Here is a 19,945-nt window from a genome sequence, read left to right on the forward strand (position 1 = left end):
GGGCTCAGGCAATCCACTCACCTCAGCCTCCCAAAGGCGCGGGATTACAGGCTGAGCCACCGAGCCTGGCTTGTCTTTCTTTAAATTCAATAGTTTTGGGGGTATGAATAGCTTTTGGCTTCGGCTTTAAGCGTACCCACACCCCCCACGCTCCCTCTGTCTTCATCCCTCCACCCCCTCCCCTCCTCCCCTTTCTGAGTCTCCTTCAGTGTCCGCTATACCATCCTCTATGTCTTTGCAGATCCTCGGCTGATCACCACATGCGAACATGCAGTGTTGGGTTTTCTGTCCCTGCATTAGTTCGCTTAGGATGTCTTCCAATTCCATCCACCTTGCAGCAAAACATTATTCCATTCTTTGCAGTAGCTGGATAGCATTCCTATGGATAGATATGACATATTTTTATTTTCCACTGGTCGGTCGATGGGCATTTAGGTTGATTCCACATTTGCAGTTGTGAATTGTGTTGAGATGAACATGCAGGTGCAGGTAACTTTTTCATATGACAACTTCTGTTCCTCTGAGTGGATACCTAGAAGGGGGATTGCTGGATCAAATGGTAGATCTAGTTCTTTGAGAATTACCCATACCCATTTCCATAGAGTTTGTATGAATTTACACTCCCACCAACAGTGTATAAGCGTTCCCTTTTCTCTGCATCCACGCCAGCATCTATTGCTTTTTGATTTTTTAATATGGCCGTTCTGACTGGTATAAAGTGGTATCTCACTGTGGTTTTGAATTGCATTTCCCTGATGATTAGTGATGTTGAGCATTTTTTCATGTTTGTTGCCCATTTGTATATCTTCTTTTGACAGATGTCTGTTCATGTTGTTTGTGCACTTTTTAATAGGGTTATTAGGTTTTTTCTTGCTGATTTGAGTTCTCTGTAGATTCTGGATATAAGTCCTTTGTTAGATGTATAGTTCATGAATATCTTCTCCCATTCTGTAGGTTGCCTATTTGCTTTTTTTAAAAAATAAAGATACCCATTTTTCTCAGCACCATGTATTGATAGGCTACCTTTCACCCACTGTTTTGCAGTGGGGATTTTCAATTATGATCCATTACTTCATTTGTGTTCAGTAAACCAAGACTTCCATCACCTCAGTTTTGACTACCACAGCTCTATGATAAACTCTGTATCTAATAGAGCGGGATATCTTAACTGTATCCATTATTCTTGACCCTTTGCATTTCCATATAAATTTTAGAAAGCTATGCTTTTACACACACACACACACACACACACAGTCTGATGGCATTTTTGTTTTATTTGAATTTGCTCACATGAGGAAAAATGGCTATCTTTCAATACTGGCCTTGACTTGTTTGACTTTGGTGAGTCAGACTGACTTTGGACATCTCACTTCCAAACTATGTGTTTAAGTCACTCCAGTTGTGGTAATTTTGTTATGTAGCAACAGAAAACTAATGTAGATTTTGGAATGTTGCTGTAACAAATACTTTAAAATGTAAAGAAGACTTTAGAATTGGTCAGTGTGAAGAGGCTAAACTTATGAGGCACACAATGGAAAAGCCAGTATGTGAATATGCATTGCAAGTACGTGAGATCAGTTACCTTGTTTTAGCCATTCTACAATGCATACACATTTCAAAACATCTTGTCAACTCAAAAATAATCAAAAAACAAATTATATGGGGGTGGGGGGAAGCCTAGACTGCTTTGAATAAGATTTTTAACTAGTAATATGGATGTTAACAACTCTGCTAGTGAGGACACAGAAGAAAGTGAGGATCATGATAGACAGGGCTTATATCATCTCAGAGAACACCTCAATTGTCAAAAACAGACTGTTGACCGAAATACATTAAATGTGTGCTAGGAAGAAAGGAGGAATGCTACTGAAAACCAGGTGACCTTTTTATATAGTGGCAAGAGACAGTTGTGTCCTGCAGTTATGTGGGTGGGGGTAGGGAGTGTACATGATTAAGTCAGATATTTAGCTGAGATTTCCAAGCAAAAGTACAGCCTGGTTTCGTCTTGCTGCTTATAGTAAAATGTGAGTGGAAAGAGATACAAGCATGCCTTGTCTGTGTTTCAAAGCTGTTACATATTTTACAAACTGAAGGTTTGAGGACCGCCTGCATCGAACAAATCTACTGATGCCATTTCCAGCAGCATGTGCTCATTTCAAGTCTGTGTCATATTTTTTAAATTCTTGCAATATTTCAAGTTTTTTCATTATTATCATCATAGACCATACCATCTAGGTTTGTGTAAATATACTCTATGATCTATTTACACATAAATGATGAACTGTCTAATGACACATTTCTTAGATGCATGACTGTGTGTGAACTGGTTTTTTTTTTTTAGAAAACCCTAACACAATCAGCATTCAAAGGACCCCATTCAAGCTTTCTGAAATCTCTTGGAAGAAATTAGGCATGACTCAGTTTTGTCAGCAGAAACCAGGAATAAAGATGAGATTATCCAGAAAAGTTATGTAAAAAGTATCTTGCTTAATGGAGTAAATTATGAAATATACATAGGAGTTCACAAAGATTCTGAAAATGTTATACTAGCAGGAACACTCACAGCTAGTACTAAATGAAAAGAGGACAAAATAAGAGTTAAGTCTCCCAAAATTCTACAAGCAGGAAACAGACTGATAAAACGGCTTAGTTGCAAACTTGTACTATCCTTTATGGAAAAACAAAAATGACTCCTGGGGAGTACATAAATCTAACAAAAATTTGTCTAGGGATGTTCCCTGTCTTGTCAAATTATGGAAAGTCAGTTTGCCTGTACCTATCCTGAGGTCCACAGTTATCAGGTCATGAGTATGATTTCTTCCTAGTTTTTACTTAGGCAGGAACCCAAGACATTTATAAGCACAATTTTTGACCAACTAGAGTGGCCCCTTCGTGATGATCAGGGAACTGTCTACGTCAATGCTGCAGCCTTCTAGTAGAATTCTTATTGTGTATTCTGACTGTAGTCCTATAATGTTTTTGTCTTTCCACCACAGCTTTATCAGCACCACTTACTCACATCCTTTATGTTTCTTCTGCTTTTTTCCTGGAGCCTCCTGAAAAAGTTACCTTTAACTTGAGGCTTTTCTGAAAGAACTGCCTGGCAGCATAGGCTTATTACCTTTGCTAAAAAGCAATTATAGGTTTACTTAACTTAGCTGAAGCATCCTTTCTTTTAGTATGCTCACCTTTAAATCCGATGATACCATATGTAATACTTTTCTCTCCCTTTCTTGTATAAAATTTAGCATATCATTACTGCTCTGCATTTTGCTTTTATCACTTCAAAATATATTCTGGAAATCACTCTATATCTGTATATACATTCTTTATTCACCCAACCTCCTATCAATAAGCATTGTTTTCCAGTATTTTGCTGCCACAATGATGCTACAATGAAGTCTTGTACATAGGTCATTTTGTATTTTTGTCAGCATATTTTGCAAAAAAAAAATTGTTACACGTGAGATGACTAGGCCAAAGGATAAATGTATATAGTTCTGATAGATCTTATAAGCATACTTCATTTTACTGCACTTTTATTGCACCTTGCAGATATTGCAGTTTTCACAAATTGAAGTATAGTGGCAATCCTGAGTCCAGTAAGTCCATCAGCATCGTTTTTTTTCCCCAACAGCATGTGTTTACCACGTGTCTCTGTGTCACACTTTTGTAATTCTTCCAATATTTCAAACGTTGTCATTATTATACCTGTTCTGGTGATCTGTGATCAATGACCTGTGATGCTACTATTGTAATTGTTTCAGGGCACCACAAACGGTGCCCATCTAAAATGGCAAACTTAATCAGTAAATACCGAGACTTCTGACTGTTCCACTAATAGCTGTTCCCATCTCTCTCCCTTTGGTCAGGCCTCCACATTCCCTGACACACAACACTATTGAAATTAGGCCAATTAATAATCCTACACTGGCCTCTAAGTGACCGTTAAGTGAAAGGAAGAGTCACACATCTCTCTTTTAAAAATCAAAAGCTAGAAATAACTAAACGTAGTGAGGGAGGCATGTCAAAAGTCAAGCAAGACCAAAAAGTAAGGCCTCTTGTGCCAGTTAGACAAATTGTGAATGCAAAGGAAAAGTTCTTAAAGGAAATTAAAAGTATTACTCCAGGGAACACATGAATGATAAGAAAGCTAAAGTCTTATTGCTGATATGGAAAAAGTTTGAATGGTTTGGATACATCAAACCAGCCACAACATTCCCTTAAGCCAAAGCTTAATCCAGAGCAAGGCCCTAACTCTCTTGGATTCTATGAAAGTTGAGAGAGGTATGGAAGCTGCAGCAGAAAAGCCTGAAACTAGCAGAGGCTGGTTCATGAGGTTTAAAAACAGAAGTTGTCTATAAAACATTGATGTGCAAAGGTGAAGCTGCAAGTGCTGACGGAGAAGCTACAGCAAGTTATCCGGAAGATCTAACTAAGATAAAAGATGAAGGTGGCTACACTAAACAACAGATTTTCTATGTAGCCAGATCAGCTTTCTACTGGAAGATGTCATCTAGGACTTTCATAGCCAAAGAGAAGTCAAAGACTAGCTTCAGAGTTTCAAAGGACAGACTGACTCACTTGTTAGGGACTAATACAGTTGTTGAATTTAGGTTGAAGCCAATGCTTATTGACCATTCTGAAAACCCTAGACCCTTAAGATTTATGCTGAATCTGCCGTGCATACTTCATAAATGAAACAACTAAGCCTGGATGACAGCACATCTGTTTATAGCACGGTCTACTAAATATTGGGGGGTTTTTTGTTTTGTTTTGTTTTGTTTTGTTTTTTGCTATCCTATTCCATTGGTCTATATGCCTGCTCTTGAAATAGTGTAAGCCCACTGTTGAAACCTACTGCTCAGAAAAAAAAGATTCCTTTCAAAATATCGCTCACTGAGAATGCACCTGTACCTAAGAGCTCTGATGGAGATGTAAAAGAAGATTAATGTTTTTATGCCTCCTAACACATTCATTCTGCAGCATATGGATCAAGGAGTAATTCTGACTTTCAAGTCTTATTATTTGAGAAATACATTTTGTAAAGTTATAGCTGCCATAGAGAATGACTTCACTGATGGATCTGGCCAAAGTAAATACAAAACTTTCTGGAGAGGAATCACCATTCTATATGTCATTAAGAACATTCATGATTCATAAGATGAGATAAAAATATCAACACTAACAGGAGTTTGAAAGAAGTAGATTTCAATCCTCATGGATAACTTTAAGGAATTCAAGACTTTGCTGGACTCGGTGGCTCAGCCTGTAATCCCGTGCTTTGGGAGGCTGAGGTGAGTGGATTGCCTCAGCCTGAGGGTTCGAGACCCGCCTGGGCAAATTGGCGAGATCTCATCTCTACAATAAATCAAAAAAAAACAGCCGGGCGTGGTAGCACGCGCCTGTAATTCTGGCTACTCGGAAGGCTGAGGCGGAAGGATCGCCAGAGCCCAGCAGGTCGAGGCTGCGGTGGCTGGGAGCAGCTACCACACTCCAGTCTGGGTGACAGAGTGAGACTCCAACTCAAAAAAGAAAAAAAAAAAAGACTTCACTGGAGGAAGTAACTGCAGATTTGGTAAAAAATAAAATGAGAACTAGAATTAGAAGTGGACCCTTAAGATGTGACTAAATTTCTGCAATCTCATGATAAAATTTAATGGCTGAGCAGTTGCATCTGATGGAAGAACAAAGAGAGTGGTCTTTTGTGACGGAATCTAGTCATGATGACGATGATGTAACCATTGTTGAAATGACAACAAAGAGTTTATAATATTAGAGAAACTTAAGCTGATAAAGCAGTGGCAGTGCTTAAGGATTGACCCCAATTTTGAAAGAAGTCCTGTTCCGAGTGAAATGCTATCAAACAGTATCACATGCTACAGAGAAATCGTTCATGAAAGGAAGAGTCAGTTGATGCAGGCGACTTCACTGTTGTCTTCTTTTAAGAAATTGCCACAGCCATCCCAAGCTTCAGCAACCGCCACCCTGAACAGTCAGCAGTCATCAACATGGAGCCCAGACCCTCCACCAACAATGGACAAATGGGATCACACCAAGCCAAAGAGCTTCTGTACAGCAAAGGAAGCAATGAACCAAGTGAAGAGACAGCTCACAGAATGGGAGAAAATATTTCCAAACTACTCATCTGCCAAGGAGTAAGTAACCAGAGTCTGTAAAAAGCTCAAACTAAACAGGAAAAAACAAATAATCCGATTTTAAAACAGGAAAAGTATTTAAATCGATATTTCTCAAAAGACGTACAAATGGTCAACAGGTATATGAAAAAATGCGTGACACCACTAATCATCAGAGAAATGCCAACCAAAACCACAATGCAACATCATCTCACACCAAGTTAAAATGACTTGCACCAGAAAACAGGCAACAGCAATGCTGGTGAGGATATGGAGAAAGGGGGACTTTCTTATTACACTTTTGGTGGGAATGTAAACTAGTACAACCGCTACGGAGGACAGTATGGAGGTTCCTCAAAAAACTAAAAGTAGAACTGCCATATGATCTAGGAATCCTACAACTGGGTATATATCCAAAAGAAGGGAAAACTGTATATTGAAGGACTCCCACGTATTGCAGCACTATTCACAATAGCCAAAATGTGGCATCAACCTAAGTTTCTATCAACAGATGAAGAAAATGTAGACATACACAATGAAATATTATTCAGTCATAAAAAATGAAATCCTGTCATCTGCAACAGCATGGATGTGACAGGAGGGTATATGTTAAGTGAAATAAGCCAGGCACAAAAAGACAAATATCGCATATTCTCACTCATATACAAGAGCTAAAAAAAAAGAACTAGAGTAGAATGATGGTTAACAGAGGCAGAGAGGGGTAACCCAGAGGGGAGGATAGAGATGGTTAATGCATACAAAAATAAAGTTCGATGATAGGAGAAATAAGATGCGGTGTTTGGTAGTGATACGGATTTTTCTCTGGTTAACTGGGCTGCAAGAGTGTCAGTTCAATGGGTCCTCAAGCCGAGCCCCAAAGAGCGTCAGCTCTAATGAGCTGGCAAGTCAAGCCCCGAGAGGGTGGCTGGTTCTGTGGGCTGGCAAGTCAGTCCCGGAGAAGTGTCTCAGCTCCGGAGTCTTGCTTTCTGCCGGCAGAGCTACCGGTACAGCCGGCTCCGTCCGCTGGCAAGCCCGCTTCCGGGGTGTGCAGCTCTTCAGCGGCGATGATCTTCAGCAGCTCTTTGGGTCGGGGTTCTTGTCTCCCACCCAGGAGGAATGAAGGAAACGAAAAGCCAGGGCACAGACGCCGGAAAGGTGAAAAAGCAGGACTTATTGAGAAGACAGAAAAGCTCCCATAGCGGGAGGGGACCCAAGGGTGTTGCTGATCTGCGGCAAAACCGGTGTTATCCGAGCTGATTGGTTGGCACTAGCTGTGCTAATTGGTCAGCACTAAGAACCAGTCAGCTGGAGGTAAGGCCCTAGTAGTGAGCTGATTGGTTTACTTTCCAATCCAGCTTTTGTGCTAACCTGAGGGGCTCGTAGGGAGCTTGTATACCTACACCAGTGTTTGTTTCAGTCCTAGAGTTTGTAGGAGTTTGCTGCTCTGTTACTGGGCACGGCCCTGTGTGCCTGCCTAGTGGCAGTCTAGCTACCTCCTCTCTCAGCAGCACAACAGGGCAACCAGAGTTAACACTAATTTATTGTATATTTAAAAACAAAAAACAAAAAAAAACCTAAGAGTGGAATTGGGATATTCCCAATAACAAATGTTTGAAGTGATAGATACCCCAATTACCGTTATTTGATCATTACACATTGTACAGTTGTATCAAAATGTCACAGGGACCTCGTGAATATGCATATTATGTATCCATAATAGTCAAAAATAAAAAATTGTAATAAAAAATTTTCAAAAGATCCTCTACCAGAAAAGATTATGACTTGCAGAATGTTCAGGTGATCATTAGTACTTTTTTAGCATTATATTTTTATTAGGGTATGTACATTGTCTTTTTTAGACATACTACTACTGCACTTAATAGATTACAGTATAATGCAAATATAACTTTTTATATGCACCAGAAACTCAAAAAATTCACTCAAATTCTGCAATGTCTCCCAATACTGCCTGTACTGCAATATGCCTGTACTAAATTCCTCTTCAAAGGGGTTGTAGTCATTTTATATTCACACCAAAAATAAGTGAGAGCACATTTACCCACAGCTTCATCAGCAGAAATATTGCCAAATATTTCAATTTTTAATGATAATTTTAAATGGTATGCTAGTGCAATTTTAACAGACTTTCTTTTGCAAGGTTGTCTTACATATTTAAGGGTAACTTTTCACTTTCTGTGAACCATCTATCTTCTGGCAAATTTTCTATTGGGTTGTCTTTTAGAGACCAGATTTTAAGAGTTTTTTATATATTCTAAATGTAAATACTTTGCATTGCACTTTCCTCCCAGTCTTTGACTTGTTTTTGCTTTTTAGCATTGTTTATATTAGCTTTTTTAAATTAAGTTCCATAAAAAAAAATCCACTAAACTTTTGGTTGAACTTAAGTGTATGAGCTAATTTTATAAAAATTCACATCCTTTCTGAATATTTCTATTCATAAACATGTTAGCACTCTCCATTGATTTTTCTCCTAGACTGTCATTATAATGTCCTCAATAAGAAATTTTTTGTAATCCCGCGCCTTTTGGGAGGCTGAGGTGAGTAGATTGCCTGAGCCCGCGGGTTCGAGACCCGCCTGGGCAACTTGGCGAGACCTCATCTCTACAATAAATCAAAAAATCGGCCGGGCGTGGTAGTGCATGCCTGTAATTCCAGCTACTCGGAAGGCTGAGGCGGAAGGATCGCCGGAGCCCAGCAGGTCGAGGTTGCGGTGGCCGGGAGCAGCCACTGCACTTCAGCCTGGGCGACAGAGTGAGACTACAACTCAAAAAAAAAAAAAAATTTTTTTTAATTGATCCATCTCAATATTTGATATGCAAACCTGATTTTAAGTTCCATGTGTTTCTATAGTTTTAGAAAACTCAACTCTTAAAATATTGCTTTCCACCCCCTTCCATTTTAATTTTCCTCTCCAGATATCCTATTATAAATTTGCTGGATGGTCATGTTCTATTTCTTACATCTCTTAAACAGTTTTTAGAACTTTTTAATTGTCTCTGTGTGGGGCCTTCTGGGTAATTTTCTCAACTTTTTCTAATAGTTCACTAGTTTTCTCCTCAGCTTTCTATTTGTATTTCCAGAAGTTCAACCTGGTTCTTTTTCAAATCAAGTTTGCTTTTGTTTTAATCATACCTGTTATTATGCGTTCTTCCTTATAAAGTATCCTTTTGATTGAGCATTATTTCAGTTCTTAGAGTACAGATTCTATCTGCTACGTTTCTTTACTCTCCTAATGCCTTTTTCATTTCTCCTTTTGCTTTTATTTATTTTTGAGTTGGGGTAGCTCACACTGACACTCAGACTGGAGTGCAGGGGAACAATCACAGCTCAATTCAGCTTTGAACTCCTGCGCTCAAGTGATCCTCTCTCCTCAGTCTCTCGAGTAACTGGGACTACAAGTGTACACCACCATGCCTGGCTAATTTTTTTATTTTTTGTAAAGATGGGGTCTCACTCTGTTGCTGAGGCTGGTCTCAAACTCCTGGGCTCAAGCAATCATCCCACCTTAGCCTCCCAGAATGATGCAATTATTACAGGCATGAGACGCCATGCCTGGCCCCTCTTTTGTTTTTAGATCTTACCTGCAAACAGGCTCAGTCAGAGATCAACTCTCCAGCACTTTAAGGCCTACATCTTGGTCTTAAATCCCTTCAACTAGTCTTTGCTTTCAGTCTACACTTATCTATAGCTTAGATTTCTTAATTTCTCATACCCGAGGTTTTCCATACTGTTCTTTTAACCCTAGTTATATGTTAAATTTTTTGGCTATATTTCATTAAAAAATGCTTGATGTTTCTGTTAGGACACCTGTTCTGGAAGTAGTAGCTTTACCCAGACATATTGCCAAAAGTCCTTAGAATTTTTATTAATAACAGTGGCTAAGTTTTATTAAACATCCTCTTGGAACCTATTAACAAATTACATGCCTTTCTTCTTTAAATTGTCAATATAAACCATACTGATACATTTTCTGATACCAAACTATCTTTGCATTCTTGGAATAACACTTTTTGATGAACTAAATGCCTTAAGGAAATTCAAAGGCTCTTTTAATAAATAAAACATGATTTTCTTAAGAGAAACAGTAAATTGTATTTAATATCCATGCATGAGACTATGTTAACACATCAAGAAGGGTACAAACTGTCTTCATCTGATAACGATATACCAAAAACCCAGAGATAGTTTATGATGAGAATTAAAAACATTCCCAAACTTTAGACTTCCAATTAATTCTCTCCTATATTTTGCCAGTGTATACCCAATACTTTCCAAATTTCATGTCTTACCTCATGTGATTTCTTATCTCTGGAAACCCTATCATTTTGAGGGGAATCAAAACTCTACTCCTAATAAAATGATAAAAGTTGTGTATTTTCCTATAAGAAAGCGTTTGGCAGTAATGGGAAACTGTCAGGGGAGGGGGTTGGGATTGGCAGTTGAGGGAAACTGCTAGGGGAAGGAGGGGCATACTTCATCAACAAGGGTCCTGAATAATCAATGTTTGTATACCTAATCCTGAATTGTACCCATATTTATAATTTAAAATTTTTTTTTAAGTTGTGTATTTTCTGTCAGAAAAATGCATACATGCACATAAACACAAAATTTTACATAAAATATCATAGGATTCACTATCCCCATTCCACAAAGTAGATTCCAGACTAAAAACTCCTACCCTACAGATAACCTAGTATACAAAATGCTCAAAAAGATAATGGAAGAAAAAATAAATAAGCAAATACACAAAAGAGCAAAAGTTGATGCAAGCATTTACCTATAAAACTTTATCTGAAGAAATTGTTTAAGGCATGAGACATGAAATATACTTTGGGTTAGGTATTTATTTACAAAGTTCTTAATAATACAACAACTTTTAAAATATAGCAAAGGGTCATTTATTATCCTCAGAAGTGACACACACATAGCATAGAAAAAAACCTGTAGTCAAACTATTAAAGTAGATAACTGAAAATTAAGTGAAAACTAAACATTTGAAATACTCCCTAAAGAAATAGGAAATAAAAATGTATTTATTTATAAGAACTTGATTATTATGACTTCCTGACTATAAAAATGTTATTGTAAAAGATAACATCAAATTGTGAAATATATTTTACAATAGCAGATACATTTTCAATTTTACATTTAGTTTTAAGATCATAATAAAAAGCTGACCATAAACATACCTATGCATTTCACAGATTAGTAAAACTGATCTCAACTTTAGAATTAGTTCATAAAGAGTAGATACAGTTTTTACCACAATTTTCCCATGGTCTTATCCTTCAGAATAACATTATACACACTATCAAACTAAACCAAGATTTGCTAGTAGCTAAAATATACAGTACTGCCTCAGAAACAGCTACATATATACTATTACCTTGCTTTTGCAAAATATGCGATGTTGTTAAATCTTCCATTCCTTATTTCAATTTGCAAAATATTTTGAAACAATCTCCTTTAAATGTTATTCTTGTTAATAAGGGGAAAACTTTTAAAACCCATATGTTAAGTGTAAAAGGAGCAGTTGAATATTTCAAACAGCACACGTGAAATAAGACCCACTACTCAATCAGGAATTTATGTAAGTCTTTATCCATTAAGTACTGTGATATCATTTAATCTCTGCACAAATTGAGATATACAAATATCTATTTCCATAAATTCATTTACGGACAGTATACAAATAGATTCACAGCAGTATTTTGAAACCCATCAATAAAATTTATTTACTGTATAAGGGTTGCAAAGTCATTGGTATCATGAATAACTTAAATTATTGGTCTTTGAACATAGGATTCAAACAAAGAGATAAATTACAACAAAATCAATATCATTCTTTACATGAATTAACTTGAAAAATGAAAGAGGCAAACCTTACACTTTCAAGAAGAAAATCAAATAGCATAGTTTAGTGTTACTTATCTTCTTCCCAGCTTTCACCAAGTGCTAATTACAAGTACCATTTAAGTCAGTTTCCTATAAGTATGAAGTGTTTATACATTTCTATAATTTAAGATTTCTCAAAATTTCATATCAAATGAGTTGTAGATCTACTTAATGTATGACTTCTCCTTTCAAAGAAGGAAGGAAGGCTGACAAGGGAGGGAGACGGGATACCCTGTAAGACAAGACAAATAATGCATATTTTAAATTTTTCTTTAAAAAATAAAAATTATAAAATACAGTTCAAATATCATGACTATTATGTTTTACATTTTACAAACCACCATATCAATGTCAAGACATATGACAAATCTAAACACTTTAGATATAACAACATAAAATTAGGGGAGTAAAATAGGGAGGAAGCATGAAACAATTTTAGTATTCTGAAAGCAAAACCAACAGACAGACTAGTTAACTAGATATTAATGCAATTTGGACAGATATTGGCCTAATGCTAGTAGTGATACCTAACTTTCTTCTAAGAGATAGTAGTGAGTCAGTGTTTCAGGTTATAAAAGAAAAAAATTAAAAATTGGTAAACAAGGTTTCTTCTTAATTCATAAGGCATAACTGAGAAGAATGAAATCACTGAAATATTTTTCTATAATTAAGTCATACAACACTCCCAAAGAGCGTTTGTAATACATGTGCTCAGATGTACATGTGTGAGTATGTGTATGAGTGTATATAATTTTGTTCCACTGTAACCCTAACTACGTGGGAGGATTGCTTGAGGTCAGGAGTTCAAGACCAACCTGGGCAGAATAGTGAGACCCTGTCTCTAAAACAAAAGAAATTTTAAAAGTTTTTTTGTTCCATATAAAAACTGAGCAAGATAGCAGTCATCCTAAATAACAGTGATTATTAAATTGCTATGGTGTGTAAATGTACCATTTCACAGTTCAAAGTTAAAACATCAGAATTTTCATATAATAAAAAATATGCTTAAAAATATAAAAACCCAAGAGTCAAAATAAATAAAATGAAAATAAATAAAAAACCTACTGTTTTATTTTAAATATAGAAATGTCTAACTGTAACTAAAAGCCAATAAGATAGCTGGTTGTAAGTTCTCATCAACAAAGTAGTAAAATGAAGTGTTTAAAAAGCTAGATAGGTAAAATATTACCAATCAAGTGACAACAAAACAATGATTTAAATAGATAGTAAAGATTGGCCACATTGGCTCATGCCCATAATCCCTGCACTTTTCCACTACTCATGACAATCTACTATTCTTTAAAATGATCATTTTCCTATATTAAAAAATTTCTAATGAAACTTACTTTTCTGGACTTAAGAATAAATTATCTTAAATAATATTTTATGTGCCAACAAGCAAAAAAAAAACAAAATCAAAAACAAAAAAACTCCATTAAGCCTAAATTGTTGTGAATTCAAAGCAGTTATAAAGTTGTGAATTCCAAAGTTCCCACCCACCCAATAAGTGATTCAGTGGAAAAAAAGAAAAAACTTTTTTTTCACACATACAAATTTCAAATAACTAATAAGCTCACATTAAACTTCACGAGGCTTGTTTCCATTAGTGCTTGGCATATCTCCTAATTCTTCACAAATGTCAAAGATGACTTGGAAAAAGCTTTCTTGAAATTTGAAAAATCAGTATTTCCTTTTTAGTATCTCTGAAAAACTAGCTCGGGAAGCAGAATGGCGTTTAGATGGAAACCAGAAGTATTGAGAGCGCCCACCAGTAGAGTTTGAGCGCTGAACATAAACATTCTTAGTAAATCCAATTATATTGCTTGTGGAAACAGAATGGGTAATCTGTTAGAACAGAAACAAGCAATTGAGAAGAGGCCATGAATGTCTTAAAGCTATGTTAGGTGCTTCTTATGCATATTTTCTATATAAAAGTGATATAATCATAAACAATATAAATTACTAAAAATTTTCTATAAAATCAATTTACCTTCATTTAAAAGGCAATCATGCTTACAATAGTTACTAGAGATGCATAATATAAACAAATAAACTTTGGCCTTTTGTCAATTTTAATTGATCAAATTACTTTGCGCATAAATGTAACTTCTCTCTCACTGGTAAAGGTTAACCTTGATCAAAAATCTGTATAAATATACTAATAGATTTAGTCATAACTCTTTGATGTGTTAACTAAAGACTATAGCTTTTCAAAATATAATATTTATTGAGTATTATGTGCCTTGCCCGTATAAATTTTATAATAAAAGGAAACCACCCTTAAAACACTGGTGCACTCCCAATATGCCAGTCACTGTCCTGCATACTTTTCATATGTTAATTCGTTTAATCCTTACAACTACTTTGGATTCATTTTACAGATAGTGAAATGAAACAGAGAGATCTTTAATAATTTGTCAAAAGTCATGCAGCTAATAAACAGCAGAGCAAGGATTTGGGCACTTGGGTTTCAGAGTCCATGCTCTTAACCATTCACTACCCAAACTGCCTCTCAGTATATAACATCACATACATGTGTGATGATGTTTTACACAAACACACACACACACACACACACACACACACACGTATACATATGATTTAATCCTTACAATAATGTCATACGGTGTTAAGTAAGCACTATTAACATCCTTTCTGTCATCTGCAAATATGCAAATAAGAGAAAATACAAACTTGCTGAAAAATACAGCTAAGTGACAGATGCTTTTCTAACATCATTAGGTTAGATCAATAATTTTACAAAAAACAGATAAATCACTCAAATATTTAGCGATATTAATTAAAATATGTTAGAAACATCCTTAATTAAATATCTAATAATTCTGACACTGTTGGAAATTCAGATTGTTCAGGAAACACATAAAAACATATATATGATTTTAGAACCCCTATGACCCTCTGAAATTCAATTTCAGAAATTATATTCAACTCTTCACAGAAATAGTAAAAGGAATAAAACTTGTTCTATACTATGTTATTGGATCCAATCCATATAAACAATACCATAGCTATTTACATTAGTAAAGTGATAGCCCAGATTGGAACATGTTTCTTTTCTTAGAGATTTTAGAACATATTTCAGCCCAAATACAATAGCATATCAAATGAACTATACATTAAGTATGTCTCTAGTACATTAATAATAAAGTTTTCTGTTGATTTTATCCAATAAAGAGATTGAAATTTTAAAGATAAACTTAAACAAAATGATGGAAGACTTAATATTTCCACTTTTTAAAAGTTAACAAGTTCTATGCCAACTCCATAAATATTAGTAAGTCACTTGTCTCATTAAGTCACAGTCACTCACCACTAGCGACGATGTGCTGGTAAGACGACTCACTGCATGTTTGTCACTGCTAGAAGGACTCCTTCCCTCCATTGAGCTATGGGATGCCATAAGAGCCCGACGTAGAGCTCTTTTAGGAGTTTTGGAAAAAGAGAATGCCCGTGTAACCTAGAGTTTAATAGAGTTACCATCAGTTAAGCCTAGACAAAGTTAATGTAGCAGATGAGCATGTTTATGCATAAAAAGCCAAATATACAGCAAAAGTTTTTATACTAATAGTATGGCAGAATTAGGATCTCTTTGGCACACAGCAGTGAGAAAATGTTGTAGACTATTCCAGCTTGCATTTAGAGAGACCTGTAGCCCAACGAAGAAATCTAGCCTGGGAGAGAAGAAAACTGGGCTCTTGGCTGAGTCGGCCATTTGTGAAATCTGTAATCCAAAATCACCTGAACCTCCATCTCTTGATTAAAAGAGTGAAGGAGTTCATTTGAATCATCATTTAACATCTTTATTTATTATACATCATGCATGTTAAATGATGGGAGATACAAAGACAAAATACAAAACCTCCCCACAAAGGGAAAGAAAACAAAATACAATCTGTAAATCTAGCAGTAAAGAATGCAGCTGCAAATTTCCTTTGGAACACTAAAATTCTAGATCTGCTTTTAAAAAATCCTATGTACGTAGTCCCCAACAATTCTAATAAGGTGAGGAAATTACCTTCAGCATGAGAAGACTAACACATATTTCCAGGATCAGGAATAGACCCCAGGTCTCCTGACTCTGTTGTGTGCCTTTTGCTAAAAAACATCTGAGATCACATTTAAGACGAATGCATGCATATCCCGATCTAGATCTAAACACCAGCGGTACATTTCTACTGAAACCCAGTTCACAGGAGTATCACTGTAACAAGAATGGAATAGACAGCAGGCTACAATCACTGACAAAGAAGTACCTGAATCGAAACTATTGCCTCTGCAGGTCATTTCCTGGAACTGAAGAACAGCCAACTGGTGTTTGTGACAACATTATTTGAATCGCCTGGTAAATACATTTGAGATATGTCAAATAATAATTTCACCAAAACTCACCCTTTTTGAAGTTTTTTTTATTGCTCTAGATGCTCTACTCAACGTACTGTCCATATCTTTTGTATTGACTTCAAAGGATTCTGGATCAGCAGTGTAAATAAGATTTTCCTATTGAAAAATAATATTTTGGTATTTTAAAATAAAGAAAACGACTTTTTCCAAAATCAAAACGTGAAGCACATATATATGGGAGTATTTATAAACAAAGTTATTCAAGAGATCTGATGTGCTTGATATCCTATACTAATTTAAGGACAGTCAAAAATAAGCATTCACTAAAATGAGTAGTTCATTGCAAGGACCATGGATACCAAAACAATTGGAAATAGACTTCAACATAAAATCTTACTAAAAACTCTAAAACCAACAACACCTGCTACAAAACAAATATTAAAGTGCTTTCCTTAGTATAACCTCCAATTAAGGTTTAGACTTTCTCCTACTTTATTCTTTCTTCCTCAATTATCACCTGCAAGGATTCTAAGTCAGAAGTTCCAAACCTATGATCAAAAGCTTCTAAAGTGACAATGGATAGAAACTGTGCAAAATTTTGTGTGCACGTAGGCAAAGCGAATTTTTCTGAAGAGAGGGTTCACAGTTTATATCACATTCCTAAAGGAGTCAAAAACCTCATGTAACCAGCAGTCTACTGTGTGCTTCTATGATTTCAGCAGAGGCTGGGGAGGATAAGAGGAGATGGAGGATGGAATCAGATTGGTCAAAAGGCACACAGTTATCGTTAGATAGAAAGAGTAAGCTCTAGTGTTCTGCTTACAGTAGAGCAACTGTATTGTATATTTCAAAATATGCCAGAATGGAGGATTCTGAATGCCCACACTACAAAGAAACGATGGGTATATGAGGTGATGGATATGCTAAACACCTGATTATATCACCACATAATATATATGTGTATCAAAACATCGCACCTCACATAGGCTAGGAACCACAGAGCCGTGTAGGATAACTGATCTCCAAGTAATTCAAAATATTATTTTCTCAAATTATGGTTGGGTCTCAGAAGAAAGCAAGTGAGACAAAATGTTCCTGCATAGTCCTACATAATTAATTTTCACTTTAAATGTATGTATCTAGACTATGAAAGGGCAAATTGCCCTGTTACTCTAGGACTGCAAGACTATTCTCCAGCACTATCGGTCTGTGACTAAGGAGAATTTTATACAACCTTGTGAAAGCTGGTTTTCCTGAAAACTTTCTCATCTGCAAAATGTAGAAAATATCTAGTATACCTAACCCATAGTAATCATAAGGCTAAAACAAGTACTCTGAAATGAAATGTTAAGCCACTTTACAAACACATGATTTAAATATCCTACTCTACAATTATAATGTTTACTTTGGCTTTCTACCACTGATACACACAGACAGCTTTGGTCTTGCTAAAGCTTCTCTAATTTTATCATTTGAATAACCACATACCCTCTGCCTGACTCTCTCTTTCCACTTGATCCATCTGCTAAATGGCTCTTGGTTGTTTATCTAATCCTAATCTGGTAAAAATACTTGTTAATTGTATCTTTTAAAAATAATGTTACTTATAAAACCAATTACCCATAATTCTACTAGCCAATTAATATTCACATTTTGGCATATTTGTTACAAGTATTTTTCTCTATGCACAAAATGTTTCTTCATAACAAAATTAGAATCACACTCTTCAGTTCTGTACCCCATGTTTTCAATTCACCATATACTGGTTTTTTTTCCCCCAAACCATTACATAAATAGTTGAAGAAATGTTTTGGGTTTTGTTATTTTTTTTTTTAAGCTTTTAATTCTAAAATTGTAGGGTACAATTCAGGGTTAGGTACACAAATATTCATTGTGCAGATACCCTTGTTGACGAGGTGTGCCCCTACTGTTTTTTTTAATGTCATTAAATATCCAAAGGATTACTCCTAATGAAGAGCTAACAAATTTCTTCTGATGACACCATATTTTATCTGATGACAACTAATTTTATCATTCTACTATTTTTGAGCATTTAAAGTGGATAAGAGTAAATTATTCTATAATAGGTATACAGTTCCAGTTTAGAAAGATAAAAAAGTTTTAGAATGGATGGTAGTGATACGGCACAACAGTATAAATATACTCAATGCCACAAATGTACACTTAAAAGTGGTTAAAACTGGCTAATTCTACATTATATAGTACCACAATTAAAAAAAGAAATAAACTTAAGCATGTGTCTTTATATATAAAAACCACATGTTGGTGGTTTTCTAAGTAGAAAAGCAGAGTAGGAAAAGTTCCTAATGGATAAATTGCTTTTTAAAAGGGTATGCCGCTTCAATCTATACTCTCAGTGGCAGAACAGGAAAGTCCATCCTGCTTCACTGCCCTCAATGGTGTCCTTAAAAGTATTTTTAGCAATTTGGCTTGTAAAAAAAATTGACATAGTGTTCTCCTAATCTATATTGCTTTAAATTACTACTCTTTTTTTTTTTTTTTTAATGTTTTCTGGCTCTTAAATCTCTCTTGTTTGGGAATTGTCTTCTTATATACTTTGCCTATTTTTAAACTGGAATCCTAGTGTTTTTCACATTTAATGATGGAAAAGTTTTTAATGAAAGGAAATGATAGGTCAATATATTGTCAATATTTCTCCCAATTTTTAATTTGCCTCTAATTTTGTATTCCTAATTAATTTAACACAGAGATTTTATCTGTTTGCTAGATTCTATGGATTTTTTTTCTTTACTTCCCACATTGCTTCTATACCTACAAAGTACTTCCCTACTTCAAGAGCTAATATTCACCACCTATTTTCTCATGGATTTTTGAAATTGTTTCACTTTTCCATATTTAACTCTTGAATTTATCTAAAATTTGTGTGAATATAAGGTTAGAATATACACCTAAATTTCTCTGAATACTTAACCAATTGTCTTAGCACCAAGCATTAACAGTTTTAGCTAAGGTTCCGTTTAATGAACAATAAAGTTCTATTTCAAGGCCATTTATCCTTCCCATTGGTTCACCTATAAATTTCTGAATCAGTGCAATAATATTATGATCATTGTAATTTTAAAAGTACAATATTGCATAAAGTACTGTTTCCTACATTTTCTTGGGTATTATTGTCTTTTTGGTTAAAAGTAATCTTTGGAATCATTCTGTCAGGTTCCAAAAGTTTACTATAGGATTTTATATAAACAGTAATAAATCTGTAAATTAATTAAAGACGAATCAACATCTTTGTTCTAGTTAGCACTCTCATTCAGAGACCATCATAGGTTTCTCAGTACTATAGTTTTCTTAAAATAGGTTTCATGTATTTCTCATTAGGCTATTTATAAACATTTTCTATCAAAGTTTATTGGAAAAGAGGTCTTCATTTCCTCTACTTTCTAACTGGTTTCTGCCAGCAAAGGAAAAAGTCTTGATTTGTACATATTTATATATATATATATATATATATATATATATATATATATATATAAATTGAGTTGGAGTCT

General features: G+C 35.3%; 1 protein-coding gene across 5 annotated transcripts in view; it reads right to left on the reverse strand.

Annotated features, from left to right (window-relative positions):
- Nucleotides 1–11,736: 11,736 nt before the first annotated feature.
- ECT2 (epithelial cell transforming 2) overlaps nucleotides 11,737–19,945 on the reverse strand; it is a 65,217-nt gene continuing 57,008 nt past the window's right edge. For 4 of the 5 annotated variants that reach the window (XM_021706828.1, XM_021706830.1, XM_021706829.1 and 1 more), the window contains 3 exons: nucleotides 16,464–16,571; nucleotides 15,385–15,531; nucleotides 11,737–12,285 (listed from right to left, as the gene is read on the reverse strand). In XM_021706828.1, coding sequence (XP_021562503.1) covers nucleotides 12,196–12,285; nucleotides 15,385–15,531; nucleotides 16,464–16,571 — 345 coding nt within the window. In that variant the 3' untranslated portion in view covers nucleotides 11,737–12,195. Of the gene's footprint in view, nucleotides 12,286–13,630; nucleotides 13,899–15,384; nucleotides 15,532–16,463; nucleotides 16,572–19,945 lie in introns of all 5 variants that reach the window. The other variant, XM_021706827.1, reaches the window with a different exon arrangement.

Source organism: Carlito syrichta, unplaced genomic scaffold (assembly GCF_000164805.1).
Source record: "Carlito syrichta isolate Samal-C Ts95f unplaced genomic scaffold, Tarsius_syrichta-2.0.1 Scaffold316037, whole genome shotgun sequence".
Taxonomy (NCBI): Eukaryota; Metazoa; Chordata; class Mammalia; order Primates; family Tarsiidae; genus Carlito; species Carlito syrichta.